Genomic DNA, 17,688 nt, shown 5'->3' on the forward strand with positions numbered 1-17,688 from the left:
GCAATGTTCACTCATTCCCCCCTCATCCACCCTCTCCCCTCCTCCCACAGAACTGCTTCCTCTTGCCACCTTTATGGGAGATAATCCATCCCATTCTATCTCTCCTTATCTCCCTCTCTCAGTATGTTCCTCTCTCATCCCTTAATTTCATTTTATTTCTTTTAGATATCTTCCCTTCATCTTCAACTCACCCTGTGTCTGCTCTCTCCCTCTCCCTATCTCTCTCTCTCTCTCTCTCTCTCTCTCTCTCTCTCTATATATATATATATATATATATATACACACATATAGATATATACATACATACACATTCACCCATATATATATATACATAAACATATATGTATGCATATTCCCTTCAGCTACCCTAATACTGAGGTCTCATGAATCATACACATCATCTTTCCATGTGGGAATGTCAACAAAACAGTTCGCCTTTAGTAAGTCCCTTGCAATTTCTTTTTCTTGTTCTTTTTCTTGATTACCTTTTCATGCTTCTCTTGATTCTTGTGTTTGAAAGTCAAATTTTCTATTCAGTTCTGGTCTTTTCACTGAGAAAGGTTGAAAGTCCTCTATTTTATTGAAAATCCATATTTTGCCTTGGAGCATGATACTCAATTTTGCTGGGTAGGTGATTCTAGGTTTTAATCCTAGCTCCATTGACCTCCGGAATATCGTATTCCAAGCCCTTCGATCTCTTAATGTAGAGGCTGCCAGATCTTGGGTTATTCTGATTGGGTTTCCACAATACTCAAATTGTTTCTTTCTGGCTGCTTGCAGTATTTTCTCCTTGATCTGGGAGCTCTGGAATTTGGCGACAATGTTCCTAGGAGATTTCTTTTTGGGATCTATTTGAGGAGGTGATCGATGGATTCTTTCAATTTCTATTTTGCCCTGTGGCTCTAGAATATCAGGGCAGTTCTCCTTGATAATTTCTTGAAAGATGATATCTAGGCTCTTTTTTTGATCACGGCTTTCGGGTAGTCCAGTAATTTTTAAATTATCTCTCCTGGATCTATTTTCCAGGTCAGTGGTTTTTCCAAGGAGATATTTCACATTATCTTCCATTTTTTCATTCCTTTGGTTCTGTTTTATAATATCTTGATTTCTCATAAAATCACTAGCTTCCACTTGCTCCAATCTAGTTTTTAAAGTAGTATTTTCTTCAGTGGTCTTTTGGACCTCCTTTTCCATTTGGCTAATTCTGCCTTTCAAGGCATTCTTCTCCTCATTGGCTTTTTGGAGCTCTTTTGCCATTTGAGTTAGTCTGTTTTTAAAGGTGTTGTTTTCTTCAGTGTATTTTTCAGTATTTTTTTGGGTCTCCTCTAGCAAGTCATTGACTTGTTTTTCATGATTTCCTCACATCCTTCTCATTTCTCTTCCCAATTTTTCCTCTACTTCTCTAACTTGCTTTTCCAAATCCTTTTTGAGCTCTTCCATGGCCTGGGACCAGTTCATGTTTTTCTTGGAGGCTGTTGGTGTAGGCTCTTGCACTTTATTGACTTCTTTAGGCTGTATGTTTTGGTCTTCTTTGTCAGCAAAGAAAGAATGCAAAGTCTGAGACTGAATCTCGGTGCGTTTTCGCTGCCTGGCCATATTCCCAGCCAACTAACTTGACCTTTGAGTTTTTCAGTGGGGTATGACTGCTTGTAGACTAGAGAGTTCTATGTTCCGCGTTTGGGGGAGAGGTGCCAGCTATGCCACACCAGCACTGCTCCTTCCCCAACCCCCAACCCGGACTGGGCTTAGATCTTCAGCAGGCTGTGCACTCCTGCTCTGATCCGCCACTTAATTCCCCCCACCAGGTGGGCCTGGAGCTGGAAGTAACAACAGCTGTAGCTGCCCCACCTCCGCTGCCCCCGGGGCTGGAAGCCAAACCTCGAACTCCTTCCACTCCCGCAGCTTTTCCCACTAACCTTCTCCGCAGTCTTTGGTGTTTGTGGGTTAAGGAGTCTGGCAACTGCCACAGCTCACTGATTCAGGGCGCTAGGGCCCCCTCCACCCGGCTTCTGGTCTGGATGGTCCATGCCGTTCAGGCTGGGTTCTGCTCCACTCCGTTCCCAGATCCCAGCTCCCAGCTCCCAGCTCCGTGTGGGATAGACCTCACCCAGAGACCATCCAGGCTGTCCTGGGCTGCAGCCCTGCTTCCCTCTGCTGTTTTGTGGGTTCTGCCATTCTAGAAGTGGTTCAGAGCCATTTTTTATAGGTTTTTGGAGGGACTGGGTACGGAGCTCACACTAGTTCCTGCTTACCAGCTGCCATCTTGGCTCCGCCTCCGGAATAGAGTATTTATTAAGTGTTTACTATATGCAAGGCACTCTGCTAAGCACCGAGGGTATAAATACAAGCAAACCAGACAATTCCTATCCACAAGGGGCTTATTCTAATGGGAGAAGACAATACTTAGAGGGGAGCTAGAAAAGAGTGAAGAGGGAGGAGAGTGAAAAGTTGCTGTTTAAAAGATGTAGAAGGAAGTCAAGAGGGGGAGTCAAGTTTGTGAATGAAGGGGCTGGGGCCTCTCATGAAATGGTGCTTTGATCCAAGGACTCATCCACTGATCATAGGACCCAGTGGACTCCATCTACTTAAGTGACTCTTGGCAAGTCATTTCTGCTTTTTCCAACTCTGAATCTATGATGCAATAAGTAGGTGTCTTCTAAGGTCTCTTCCAACTCTAAATCTGTGTTCCTATGAGTTGCCTGTTTTGGAGACACCCTTCCCACTCCTTCATCCCACCAGCCCCTTTGCTCCTGAGCTGTTTGGCCCAGAGACTGAGGTGACAGAAGCAGCTAGATTGAGATGGGGGAACTTAGCAAACGGAGTGAGAGAAAGATGGAGATGCCAGTCTTGGACTCCATGTGAAGAGTTGCTGACAGTTTGCTTGCTCTGGGCTGGAAAGAGGGGATAGAGGAGGAGGGGTGGCTGAGTAGCACCCTGTCTGTGGGTGTGAGACTTACTCTCTGCCCTCCTCCCCTTTGTCCCCTCCCCCATCCCACCTCTAGGGAGGTGGGCCTGTTTATAAGTGTTCCAGTGACAGCCTTTCTCCTCAGAAGGGATAATAACTCAGGCCTTGGCTGCTGATTAGAGTTTGAATTTAAATGAATAACACTGACCTTGTTGAAGTGCCCTAGTTATTCAGAGGCCTGATGAGGAAATAGTCCTCTTGCTCTGAGTCCACCAGAGCTTTGGCAGGAAAGTAGCGGAGGGAGGGAGAAGGAGCTTCTGGATGGCAAGACCAGAGAGGATACTATTGCTGGAGAGAATTGAAAAAATTTTTGCTCAGTTTCCTTTCTCATACCTCTGTTCTTCAAAGTACCTCTCCATATGCTGGTCCAGTTCTACCCACTCTCCTCCTCTGGTTCTGGGGACCCCAGAGCCTCAGTCTAGCTTCCTACCCTGGCTCTTCAATGAGCAATGAATATGGAGTCAGATGACTTAGCTCTGAATACTGGCTTTTTAATCTGTATTTCCTTGAATGAGTCTCTTGACCTCTTGAGGCCTCCAGTTTCTCATCTGTAAACTGAGGAAGGCTAGATTAGAAGATCTTCAGGGTTATTTTCTGTTCTTCTATTTGTGATTCTTGGATTTCCCAATGCCTTCAAGTGTAATCAGGTAAAAAGAGGCTGTCAGTCAGTCGGGAGCATTTCTCTTCTTGTCCACTCTGTGAGATAAAACCCTATCTGCTAAAAGATGGGGCTATCCTCATGGAAGGTGCTACCCATTGAGTGGGGCATTCATCTAGAGTCCTGATGGGGTAGTGGGGGAGGGAATCATCTTTTATTGGACTCAATGGACTCCATCAACATTTGTGACTCTGGGCAAATCACTTAACCACTGTAGGTCTTACTTTCCTCATCTATAAAATGAAGGGATTAGACTAGATTCTTCTTTTTCTTTCTTTCTTTTTTTAAACTAGTTTATTTATTTTTAGTTTTCAACATTCACTTCTATAAGTTTTAAATTTTCTCCCTCTCCTCCCATCCCTCCTCAAGATGGCCTGCAATCCAATATAGACTCTACATATACATTCCTATTAAATATATGTTCACATTTAGACTAGAAGTCTTCTAAGTTCTTTTCCATCTTTAGGTCTTCTATGTTCTTCTGTCTCTTCCCCCAGGATCTCTGGATCCTATTGAAGCTATCAAAGTGGAATTTAGTGAAAAAAAAAAGTCCTTCAACTTCTATGCTGGGCACTGCATACTTCATACTTGATTCTTTGGAAGTCAGGGGTTGGGTAGAGGAGGAAAATTGAGTTTCTAGACCACCTTTGTTGTGTCTTTGTCTATTGCTTACAAATACACTTTTTTTCAATTGTAGACTTTTAGACCTTTGTATTCACATACTTGCTCTTCTTTTATCCATATTCTATACTCATGCCTTCCATTCATTTACTCTACTGTTTCTCTACACTCAATCCCATGGCCATCTTTATCCTCCCATCCCCAACGGACTTATGTTACCTAGAGTAAAATTTTTTGGGAAAAGAGCTATGGGGAGGTTGATAGGATTATGTATTCTGAATCAGGAAAGACTCTTTGGGGTCAACTCCCTCATTTTACTGATGGGGAAACTGAGGACCACAGAGGTTAAGAGACTTGCCTAAGAAAACATAGATACTAAGCAGTAGAGAAGAGGAAGATGACATCTTTCCTTCATTGAATGGTAGCCTGTAGCATCTAGTTCTAGAAAAATGGTTGCCTGTTTTCTCCTCCCCCACCCTCACCCCCACCCCAACATACTAGTGGTGGCAGAATGGCCATCTTCTGTTTCCCTCTTTCTCATACTTCCATGGGGAATCACCACTTAAACCTGAGGGTATAGTATGACCTCAAGGGTATCCTGAAAATACTTCCCTTCCCCTTCTCCCACCCCCTTCAAAAAAAAAGCTATTATCCTCACTGGGGCACAGTTCAAGAGAAACCAGAAGAAAGGAGAGGAGAGAGAATTTACAATTGTGTGTAATTGGTTGGAAGGAGGCCCTAGGCTAAATTAACCATGATCAGCTTCCAGCCAATTAACTAGCTAGGGGTTGGAAAGAGCCCCTTGGCTACCCTATGTGTTCTTGATCAACAAAATATGAGTGAATGACTACCTCCCCACTTACATGAGAGCTTTGGCTGGTTCTAAGGAAGTAGAACTATATGTGTCTGTTGTGGAACCCTTGACTGGGCCTCCTTCTTCAGATTCTCTTGATACCTCCCTACAGAAAAGAGAATCTGGTAGGAGTTACTGAGGGAGCTTACAAAGTTTTCATTTAAGGGAGCTAGAGCCAACAGGAGATTAGAACTGGAAGGTGTTATGGATGCTGCTCTGGAAGGGATTTGGGGGAGTGATTGATTCCCCTTTTGGGTCAGAAGTTCTCAGATGTTTACAAGTGGCTGTGAACCTCACTTAATAAGCAATGGAAGGCATGACTATATGAAAAAATGAGGAAAGACATTTGATGATGTCTTATAAACACATAGCTTTTTGGGTAAATTTAGCTCATTACAAACATTTAGGCAGCTAGGTAGAACAGTAGATAGAGTCCTAGGCCTGTAGTCATGAAGATGAGTTAAAATCTGGCCTCAAGACTGTAAAGATCAAATGAAATAATATTTCTAAAGCATTTTGCACAGTACCTAGCACAGTAGGCAGTTAATGAATACTTGTTCTTTCTCCACTTAAATCCATCAAAAATAGCTTCTATAAAATGAGTCTATCATTCTTAATTCCTAACAATTATCCCAAAGAAATAGACACAAAACTTTCCTGAAAGTACTATGGAATTAGATTCTTCTAATTCTAATTCTTCTGTTGGGTGTCTGTCAGAGATACATAGGAGAGACAGACAGACAGATAGACAGATAGGAGATAGATAGATAGATAGATAGATAGATAGATAGATAGATAGATGGCTAGATGGATGGATGGATGGATGGATAGATAGATAGATAGATAGATAGATAGATAGATAGATAGATAGATAGACAGATATGTAGATACATAAATACATAGGTAGATGGTAGAATATATTTAGAGCTAGAAGAGGTTGTAGAGTTTATCTAGTCCAACATTCTTACTTTACAGAGGAAAAAACTGAGGCCTAGAGGGTTTAAGTAACTTCCCCAAAGCTGGATAGCTAGTGTCAGAAGCGGTACTTGAATTTAGGTTGTCTGAGTACAAATCTAGCACTTACCATTAGTTAGGATCATAGATTTAGAGCTGAAAAGAACCTTAGGGGTCATCTATGTTAAATTCCCCCATTTACTATTTTTTTTTTTGCAGATGAGGAAACCTGAACCCAGAAATGAATTGCTTAATGTCATGCAAAGATTAAGTAGCAGAGTCAGAATTTGAAACTTGTTCTCTGCCTACAAATCCAGAAGTCTTTCCCATTACCCCAAGCAGCCCTGTGTGCATCTTCCCTGTATTTGCAAATGTTCCTAATCTAATAAGGTCATGCTTCCTTTTTGCCAATTTCTGTTGCCTGTTTCTTGGCTCCCTTGAGGGATAGAGGCAAAGTCACAATTTCTACATTCTAAGCTCCATACCAGGTCCTCCAGTCATTGAGACAAACTGCTCTTTTGTAAATGGCAAGTCTGTTTGGAATCAAGAAGGTCTGGTCCTGTTAGAAACAGTCATTCTCTCAATCCAGGTCTATGTGGGAGATGAGAGAGGGCTGAAGGAGGGAGGGACCCATATGTTAGTATGCTCCCCCATTTCAATTCCAAATAGCTGAAAGGCAATGAGGCATCAATCGATAATTATAATATTGCCATGCACAGCAAGAAAGACAGGCAGGACTCAAACAAATGAAATCTGAGAGATCATTTAACCCAGCCTCCTAATTTTACAGAGAAAGAAACTCAAGCCCAGAGAGTACCTTGCCTGAGTTCATATAGCTATGTAGAACTAGAACGCAACTCTTGTGTTTATTTAGTACCTTATATAGTACTTTAAGGTTCACAAAGTGCTTCCTCCTCATCCCGCAACAACCCATTTTACAGATAAATATTCTATCTACTGTGCCACTATCTGCCTCATGTGTCTGGCCATTCTATTTTAGGGCAGCTTGAACTGTTAGTGTCTTTCTTATACTGAGCAGAAATTTGCATCTCTGTGACATTTTTCTTGGTAGGGAGGACAATCAGGATTAAATGACTTGTCCAGGGTAACCCAGCTAGTAAGTGTCTGAGGATGGATTTGAACTCAGGTCTTCCTGACTTCAGGGCTGGTGCCCTATTCACTGTGCCACCTAGTTGCTGTGTCTTTGAAGCTTCTTCCCGTTGATCCTAGTTCTTTCTGAGTTCAAGGAAGACAAGAGTCATCGCTCTTCTACATGTAGCTTTTCCCATATCTGAACACCTTGATATTTACCTCAAGTCTTTTTCAGACTAAGGCTTCTCAATTTCTTCACCTGATCCTCAGATTGCATGATTTTGAGTCCTTTTGCTATGCTTCTTGCTTTCCTCTGGAGAGGTGTCAGCTTATTTCCTTTCTGAAATATGATACTTTTACCTGGACGTAGTACTTCTTGATACTCTCTGACTGGACAGAATGAATGGGTGTAGCTGGTGTGGTGGCACATTCAGGTCATGACTCTTGACAGGGAGGCTGAGACTGGTGGATTGCTTGAGGTCAGGAGTTCTGAGGTGCAGTGGGTTAAATTGATGAGGTATATGAACCGACTTCAGCATTAAAATGGTGAGACCCTCAGAGCAGGGGTGGGGGTGGGGCACTTAGGCTGCTTAAGGAGAGGTGAACTGTTCTAGGTCAGAAATGGAGAAGGCCAAAGTTCCCATGCCAATCAGAATGATATGGATGTGAGATGTTGATGTACTTCCACACTGGGCAAGACAGAGAGAGAGAGAGAGAGAGAGAGAGATCTAATCTTAAAAAAAATACAATGGGACTAACACTTCTTTTATGTAAGCATTTACTTCTATTAATATAGATTGCACTATTATTATTACTGTCACATGGTATTGTTGACTTGTATTGAGCATTCAATCCGCTAAAACTAAAACTTCCATAGGATAATGGAAAGTACCTCAGAGATCATCCCAGTGCTTCTTTTTTTTTTTAAATGACTTTATTTATTTTTAGTATTCAACATGCACTTCCATCCCAGTGCTTCTTAAACTGTGGGTCTCGACTCCATGTGGGGTTGTTAAAAACATGCAATGACCAAAAATTACTTAAAAATCAAACATGTAACGAATGCAAAGTGTTTCTGGCAGCACTTGCCCATGCTGCATCTTGCAGCTTCACTGCAGCCTTGTTTCTGAACACAAAGCATGTGCACTTTGTACTGTGCATACCCTCAGGCCACACAATGCCAACAAATGCTGTTGAACTTTGAAAAAGGGGGCTAGTAGAAAACATTTAAGAAGCCGGGATAGTCAAACCTCCTCATTTTATAGATAAGAAAATGAGGCCAAAGAAATTAAGTGATTTGCACAAGGACATATAGGTAGTGGCCATGCTAAGATTTGAACCCTGTTCCTATGACTCTAAATTAGTGCCATTTCAACAGACAATGTTGTCTCTCCAACAGAACTCAATGAAAAAGAAAAAAAAAAGCTAAACTTTTGTAGAATCGTGTCCCCCTGCCAGTTGTTAAGGTACTTAGAATAAAATTTGAATCCTCTTTATACAAAATTACCTTAATTTCCCCATTCTTGTAACTGCTAAGAAACCATATATTTCTTTCTCTCTATTTTTTTTAGGGTTTACTATTGCTTCCTAAAAGTTATTAATATACAATTTTCCTTTCTTTGACCACCACTCCCTCTCTCATTTTCTCCATGTTCTTAATAACCCCCAAACACAAGGCAGATATTTGCATTTCATTTTGATTTCAATTAATTTACCCATTTTAAAAAAATCCTGGTTGCTTAATAAGAATTCAGCGTTGCTACTTGGCACCATTGTGTAATTAGTGGCATTTAATTTCTTTACTTCAAGTTGCAAAGTGAAATGGTACATGTAGATTTTTCACTGGAGGAAAAAAAAGTTACCCTGAGAGCTAGTGAGACAAAAATCTTGGTAGGGATTTTTTTTTTCTTTTTTGCTACATGTGTGAAACCACTATTTTCCATGAGCAACTTGCTCTCTCCTTCCCTGAAATTCTTGACTCAATTTAACTATAGGGAAGATAGGAAGGAGCCAAAAGAATTTGAAACGTTTGAAATGTAAGTTTGAGAGGAGGGAAGCATAGAGTTGAATGATGGAGGCCTTTATCCAAAAGCACTGCTTTTGAACATTGCAGCTTCATCTGCCCAGTTCAGTAATGGTTTCTATTCTCTCATGTGGTTGTTTTCGAGATAGGTTCATTGTAGCTTCAGTAACACAGACAATGATATTTTGGATTTATTTTTATGGCTATTTAAGTGTGATCTAAGTATCATTGTGAATGCAGTGACCTCAATGGGGAATTTTCCCTAAGGGCACCAGTCAGTGCATGACATAGTTAGGAGGGCTATAACTATATTTTGCATGAGATTTGCATATGATTTGCAGTCAGTTCTCAGGCAATTTTCAAGTTTGAATGCTGTTATCATGTCCCTTTAGGTTGTTTCTTTTGTGTCTTTTTCTTTTCCTCCTCACACCCACCTTATAGGAGCTCTTATAGGATAAGTTGAAAGTAGGAAGGGAGCTAGAGGAAGAGTGTGTATGGGGTGGGAGGTAGAGCTGGTGTAAGCCAGCACGTAGTGGAGAGAGCAGAATTTGGAATCAGAAGACTTGACAACTCTTCCTGTGTGACGGGGCAAGCCACCCCCCAGAACCTTCATTTTTACATCTATAAAAGGAGAGCTTTAGACTTAGATGATCTCAAATGTTCAACTATCTTATGATCTTGTCAGGGACTAATGGCCTCCAGACATAGCTTGCATAAGACTGTCAAAGTGTGCCTTTTAGATAGGAGAAGTCCCATGTTCTTCTTCAATCTCCCTTTCCTCTTTTAATGGTATTAGGTGGGAGGGAAATATTACCAAGGCCTTCTAGCTAGTAAGGATGGATCGACCTTGGTCATAATCAGAACAATTTTGCCAACTATACTCAGGTCTCTATTTTAGGTATGCTAGAATTCAGATAAGAGCAGCTAGATCGTACAGTGGATAGAATGTTGGGCCTGGAGTCAGGAAGACTTGAGTTCACATCTGGCCTCAGACACTTACTAGCTGTGTGACCTTGGGCAAGTCACTTAACCCTGTTTGCCTCAGTTTTCTCATCTGTAAAGTGAGCTGGAGAAGGAAATGGCAAACCACTCCAGTATCTTCACCAAGAAAACCTCAAATGGGGTCACAAAGAGTTGGACACAACTGAAACAACTGAATAGCAACAAACAACAAAATTCAGGTATCATGATCTTTCTTCAGATGAATTTCTCAGAGGAATCCACAATTTTATTGTATTTTATGCCCTTGACTTTTTTTGTAGAATTATAGTTTTAGAACGGGAATGGACCTTAGAGACCATTTAGTCCAACATCATCATTTTAGAGATGAGGATATTGGAGCTCAGAAAAGTGAAGTGACTTCGTATGGTCTGAAGTGTCAGAGTCTGGATTTGAACCAGGTCCCCTGACTCCAAATCCATTGCTTTTTTCCACTGTACTACACTGACTTCCCCAAATCCTTTCTCACCTGTCTGTAGCATCAGTAAATAATGAACAGCAAGAATTAGAACTCCAAATAATAGCTCCAAACTCCACTCCGTGTACATCTGAACACCACTGAGGTACAGAAGCCAATGTTGAAATCCCTAGCATAAATTCTGATTCTCTTCCAAAAGTCAGCCAATTGGCAAGCATTCTTCTTTTGTTCTCTAGCAGTGTGCCTAAACTGTGGGTCTCTCTGGCTTCTCCTTCTCAACAATAGATTCAATACAAATACACAACAAATATGGTTTTCTGACTTTTTCTTTTTAAGGTTTTTCTTTTTAAAATTTAAACATAATCATCTATAAATAAAAGCATTTCCATATACATAGCAAGTCACCAAAAGAGGATTTTATATGAAACTGAATCTCCATTTCATATTGCTTGCTAGCTTTCCTCACTTTTCAAGAGTGATAAAATATCCTTTTATGTATCTTGGTTTGGGTATTTTTCCATACTGATCTATTACTATTCAAAAAAATCTTTTTTACTCTCTTAAAACCCTGATCATGCTTTCTTTTATTCTTGGCCAATGACTTATCCTCCTACTGAAACATCAAGATCATCAGATATAAGTTCCCTTTCTATATCTAAATGTCTTTTTATCTTCTAAAACTTACTCAAGGGAAGAGTTGCCCCTTTATTGTCTTCTTATTCCCTTTTTGTGTGCCCTTGATTTCTCTTTCTGCCTTTCCCTAAACCTGGATTCCTCACATCCTCTGCCTCAAATCTTCAGTATCTTTGCTCTCCTAGCTCCCCAATTTCACTGATTTCACCACTGGCTCCTCTTCCTTCTTGTGCCCCCTAAATATGGGTGTTCTTCAAAGTTCTGACTTCACTCCTTGTCTTTTCTATCTTCTCTCCCTTGGAGATTCTGATTTCAGATACTGCATCTCTTCCCATGGGATTTTCAATTCTTGGTAGGATCTCTAGAAGAAAAGTGGATGAACTTCTCTGTTTTTATTACAGGAAAATATCTCCCAAATCTAAATATTCATTTAAACCTTGAGTCAAGCTACTTTCCTGCATCTCTTGCCCCCTTTGGAACATTCTATATTGATGTCCCACTGTTAGCTCAAACTCAACAGGCTAAAACTGAACTCATCTTCCCCTTTAAAACCATTCTCCTCCCCCCACCCCCAACACTTCTCTATTTTTGTTCATGGCACCACCTATCTTACAGGATTTCTGTGAGGAAAGTATGTTTAAAGCCAAAAGCATTACATAAACAATATTATTCTCCCAGTCCCCCAAGATTAAAACTTTGGTGTCAACTCACTTTGCCCAATCACTTCCTCTGCATCAAATGAGGTATAAACAATTGAGTGTTTCTCAGTCTTTTATGAAGAAAACATGTCTTTACTTGTCTGAGTGTTCTTGTCTCCAGCTCTATATATTACAAGAAAGAAGGAGATTCCAAAAATGGAAACTATTAGCTTTTCTCCCCAGCTCTCTTCCAGGATTTCACTGGGTCTTTTGGCTCTTCTATTCAGTGTCTTTATGTAACACCTTGATGAGTTCCACACTTGGCTCTTGTTTTCTCTTCCAAGGCCCAGACCAGGAATTCTGTTGATTGTTCTTCTTGTAAAGTTCTTCCAACATGTTCATCGTTCTCCAGTGTTGTGTCATTAAAAAGAATGTTCTAGGTTTTTTTTTTTTTCCATCTAGCTGTAGGGTAGTGAAATGAGTACTGGCCTTGGAGTGAGAGGACCTGAGTTCAAATCTTTCCTTTGTCATATGCTACTTATGTAACCTTAATAAAGTCACCACTGACCTCAGAGTGAACTTTCTGTTCTAGCTATATAATCCTATTATGCCTCAGGGTAGGGGGCCCTCTCACTTAGTGCTCTGCCTATGGATCCTAAAGGGGTTCATTCTTCTCTAACTCTTTGACTCATTATGTTCTTACTTCATAGTTTTGGGGGAGGCAGTCTCCCCTGTATTTAAAATAAATTTTTATTGATAGATTTTGCATCAACTACATTTCCTAATGTATTCCTCTCAATTCTCTTTCCCAGAGAGTCATATCTTATAACAAAGATTTTTTTTAATTCAGCAAAACTAGTTAATACATCCAAAAGTCTTCTTCATTTGGTGTCAGACCTGCTCATTAAATTTCACAACATTACTTTGTTTTATTGTTGTTATCATTTCCTTTTCTATTTTTGTAGTTATTTTATACATTATTTTCCTGGTTCTGCTCACTTCATTTGCATCAGTTAACATAAGTCTTCCAGTACTTCCCTGTATTCCTCATTTCTTAATGCACAATACTATTTGCATATATATATGTATATATATATGTATGTATGTGTGTATGCATATCACTAGCTGGTGAGCATCTACTTTCCAGCTCTTTGCTACTACAAAAACCAGCTCCTATAAATATTTTGGCATATATGGGACCTTTCTTTTTTGTCATTAACCTCCCTGACATATTTGCTTAAGAGTGTAATCTCTGGCTCAAATGATAAGGACATTTTAATCACTTTCTTATCACAATTTGAAATTACTTTTCAGAGTAGTTGAACCAATTCACAACTCCACCAAAAAAGCACCAGGGTTCCTTCCATAACTCTTCTAACAATGAAATTCTGGTTATGGTCAAATGGGGTCTAATACTACTTGCTTAGGAATGGGGCTAGTGGGCATTAGTGATATGTCTCCAAGAATGTTAAAGGGCAATAGATCTTCACAGCTTTTGTCTCTTACCTTGTTAAAATGGCTGACACCCTAATACAATGCCTTGGTGTATAATATACTTTTTTTTTTATCATGTTATCCTGTCAACTTTTACAGAAAACTTAGGTCTTGGCTCCATGGTGCTTCCTTTAGGTTTTAAATTTCCACAATTGCATCTCATTTGTTTTGGAGGTTCACTAAACTCTAAAGCCCCTTTGAAGGGGGCTTCATTCATTGTTGCTGCTCTTTTATACAGTATCATAGATCTAGAACTAGAAGGCACATTAGAGACCATCTAGCCCAACTCCCTCATTTTACATAGAAGAAACTGAGGCCCAGAGAGGCCCAAGGTTACATAGGTAGCTAGCATCAGAAGCAGAATTTGATCTCATGCCCTTTAGCCCTCATACCTCATGGTCTTTCAGTTGCCTTTCTTTCTTGCTCCCTGGTAATAGCACACCAACTTGTTAATCAATTCAAAGGAGAATTTTCTCTGATGTCTTATAGGGGAACATACAGTGAGAAAATAAAACTTAGTTCACAGCTTGAAAGGTTCTTATAATTTTAATTTAGGTCTTCTATACCAGCTATAGAATACATATACCTATTCTCCTTAGCCTTTTCTTCCTTGATTTTCTGTTTCTTGGTCTGCAACTTCATATGAACTCATTTAGAGTTCTATCATCAAAGAACTGACTGGTCAGGGTGCCGTTCATAGCTCTTTGGAGTCTGTTCCACCAGCCTGTAATATAGCATATGAAAGTTTGGGACTTTGACAGGACCTTTCTTCCTAGTGTCCCTTCAGTTCAATCTCCTCTGGATCAATTACCCATCAGCCCACTGGGAAAAACTTGGGCAAGCTTCTCCTTCAAACTTGCTGGTTACCTAAGGACATTTTCCCAATCTAATCACCTTGGGTTTCAAACTTTGATACCTCTTTTACCTTATCTGGAGACCTATATGTCCTGGCTCCCTTTGTCCCATCACTCTTCTGACTGTTCTGCTGGTTCTGTCCTTGATGGAAGAATAGACTCTTCTATGTGGACCTTAGACCTTGTGGCCTGGGTTTGTGTGTGGATACGGTCCATTTTCTATACCCATGAACTAATGCTTCTCCCAAACTCTTTCTCCACTTCTGATCTTGACCTCCCAGTTACTCTGGCTCTAGCTCTTCACTGCTGACTGAACCAAGCTGAGAAAGTCACCTAAAAGCCAACTGAGATTGACAGCCTTCCCTGGTCCTCAGCTAGAGAGCCACCATTTCCCTTCCCCCTCCCTCAGGGAGGCTTTAACAAAATTATTATAATCATTATATATCACACTATTACATGGATATATCAAAGTAACATATTCTGTCCTGCCCCCCACTTCTTTTTCCCAATCTGTAAATTGGTATAGATAGGGTCATTTTGCCAGTTACTAAGTTCTCAATTCTCCCATCACAATCTCTCTTTAATTGATCTTTTCTATTCTCTCACCTCACAACTAGACTATCCCAGTTGCTTTCTAATCTGCTTTTTTTGTTTTCATGCTTTATATTCTTTATTTTGCTGATATCCATAAGTCTAATCTTAAAATAAAACTTTTATACTCTCACTCAGTTGCTCAAAGACTTTCAGTGTCTCCCCATTATCTACAGGATAAAAATCATCCCTCCTTCTCCTAGCATTTGAGGTCCTCTACTATAATCTACCTTTTCAGGTTTTTTTCTATCTCTTTCCTTAACTAAACCATCTGTTTCACCCACATTCTTCTGTTCACTGGTCCTTGAATCTCTCTTGTGCTTTTCTATGAGGTACTTGTGAAATCTTATTCTTAACTGGGAAATTGGATGCTGGGCTAGTGCTAGGGATCTTAGAATGGTTCAAGAGACTTGAGTTTGGTCCATGCTTCAGAGGAGTCTTCTCTGAAACAAGCTTGAAATTCTTTTCTTCCTAGAAACATCAATATCATCTGTGACCCTGACAGGTACTGCTTCCTTCCTTATTCTGAGGCACATTTGTATCCTATTATTTGGTATAATTTCCCAACGATGCTTTTCGGTTGGGATGTGTTACTTCATTGAAGTAAAAGAACCTCCTAATATGGAAACTCAATCCACCAGTTTAACTCTGCCGTTGTCCTGTAATTTATTATAGTTCTAGAGAATTATATAGAGAACTATAATTTATTATAATTCTAGAGAATGCCAGGGGCACCAAGAGGTTATATGAGTGGTTAATGGTCACAAAGTGAGTATTTGTCAGAAGCAGGACTTCAGCCTAGGTCTTCCAGACTTCCTGATCTTTGGAATCCATGTGGACAGTATGCCACACTGCTTCTCTACCCACCAATCTTTTCTGAAACAGATGAGCATTTTATCTAAACCAATTTAGTGAGTGAATATGCTTCATGATTTTTATGGTTATGCTCTCTCTCTCTCTCTACATATCTATGCGTATAGCATTTATATTGTTGTTCCTTCCCAAAGCCGTAGTTTGACCCATATTTTGCTTCTGATTACTTTTCTAAATTCGTATTAATCTCCAAAAACATTTAGAAATTTGTATCCTTTAGAGATTTTCCTTTATTAATCCCCTTTTCTCCCTGAACTTCTCTTAGGGTAAACATCTTTCTGGATCATCTGGATTTGGGGGAAAGTAACAGCAGTAGTAATGATAACAGTAATGCAAAAATAAATATCCGAAAAACTAGCTAACAGTCAGAAATCTTTCACTTTACCAGCTTTAACAAGGCTTGTACTCACCTGCAAGTAATGCATTCTTTCTTAATAACCTTGCTTGATTTCCATAATAAACATACACAGAGGTGGCCTTATTTGTTCATATAGGTGTACCTGCTCTCAGCTCAGGTGGTTTCATATATTTAGAACTCTGAAATTCTGTCTTAGGGGCAGTAGGGACCTAGAGGGAGAAGGTATCAATTGGGAAACAATACAAGGTAAGTGATGTGATTGGGGAGAGCCCAGTTTGATGAAGCAGGTAGAAGTGTGGAGCTCTCTAAGCTTCCTTTGTTGGGCAGGGATGACTCTAGAGGTACAATGCCAAGGCCTGCCTGAAATGTTACTTTTTTGTGGGGATCAGAGGTGAAAAATGATCTTATTACTGGGTCTAAAGCAGTATGCTAAAGCAGGATGCTCTTCTTTAACTGGGAAACCAAGGGTTAAGGCCTGAAGCTAGAGAGCTGGCCAGGTTCAGCATGTGTGCGCATGTGTGTGTGTGTGTGTTTGGGACACTATCCTTTATTATAGTTGGGATTATAACTTTGTCTTCTTTTTTTTTCTTCCCTGCCTCCCTTCCTATCTCCCTTTTCTTCTCTCTTCTGTCTCTTCCTCAAGGCCTTTCACATCTCATGATGAGCGAACAAGGTAGGTCCTTTATCGTCATGTTTTCCTCTCTCTGCCTAGCCCCATATCCTTTCACCTCCACTTTCACCTCCTTTGGCTGGTCATAGTAGATGATGCTGCTGCTGGCTCTTTGCCTGTACTGCCGTATGCCTAGCTGGGCAGGCTGGCTGCCCTGAGGTGGGGGCATCTACTCAAAACATTATGGTTCCTCAACGTTCTGTCTGGATTACTCCCCTCTCCCCCTTCCATTCCCTTTGCTTTCCCATGCACCACTACCATTTGTCATACCAAAGGCTGTATCCCTGCAGTGCTGGGGACTATGCCTCTGAGGAAGAAGCATGAAATGAAGCATGACAGTGGTGATAATGGGGGTGAATGAAGCTAATTTCAGAGCAAGAAAACTGGTAACTCCCTTCCTTCCCTTTCTCCCACCCTCCCCTCCTGAGGGAGGAGGGGGTGGACGTTGGCCTTTTCAAAACCCCTATCCTTTTGTCTTCTTCCTATCTTTCATGGTCCAGTATAGTCACTTTGAAATCCTATCTGATAAAATGCAGCCCTTGAGGTTTTATTTTTATTTTAAAAAACATATATATATTATATATATATATATGTATATATATAATAAGTATGTAAGAGAAACACTCTTGCAATAGCATGTTAATGCCCTCATGGCATGATTCTAACTCATTATGTACCCAGAAGAAAACTGCATATAAAGGTCTGTAAATTCAGCATCTGCAACCTAAAATATTCAAATATACATGGAATAAAATGTGCATGAAATTCAGCTCAGCTAAGCACATGGTGGGCTGTCAATGGGCCTTTAAAAAATAAAAAAAATTTTCCACATTATCAGGCTAAATCAAGGTTCAACAACTGAGCTTATTTTAAAATTATCCTGTTAAACACACACACACACACACACACACACACACACACACACACACACACACAAACAACCTCCTACTCAATTGCTGACACTCTTTTTCCTGGATCCTGTGATGATTGAAGG

The 17,688-nt window shown here is 40.3% G+C and overlaps 1 protein-coding gene across 1 annotated transcript in view; it reads left to right on the top strand.

The window, feature by feature from the left end:
* Positions 1–16,830, top strand: part of LOC118829881 (neurexin-3-like) — a 57,210-nt gene extending 40,380 nt beyond the window's left edge. Inside the window, exons 3-4 of the mRNA XM_036736720.1 lie at positions 16,668–16,697; positions 16,784–16,830. Coding sequence (XP_036592615.1) covers positions 16,668–16,697; positions 16,784–16,830 — 77 coding nt within the window. The remainder of the gene's footprint in view (positions 1–16,667; positions 16,698–16,783) is intronic.
* The last annotated feature ends 858 nt before the right edge of the window (positions 16,831–17,688 follow it).

The sequence above is a fragment of the Trichosurus vulpecula genome, chromosome 8 (genome assembly GCF_011100635.1).
Source record: "Trichosurus vulpecula isolate mTriVul1 chromosome 8, mTriVul1.pri, whole genome shotgun sequence".
In the NCBI taxonomy this organism is placed as follows: domain Eukaryota; kingdom Metazoa; phylum Chordata; class Mammalia; order Diprotodontia; family Phalangeridae; genus Trichosurus; species Trichosurus vulpecula.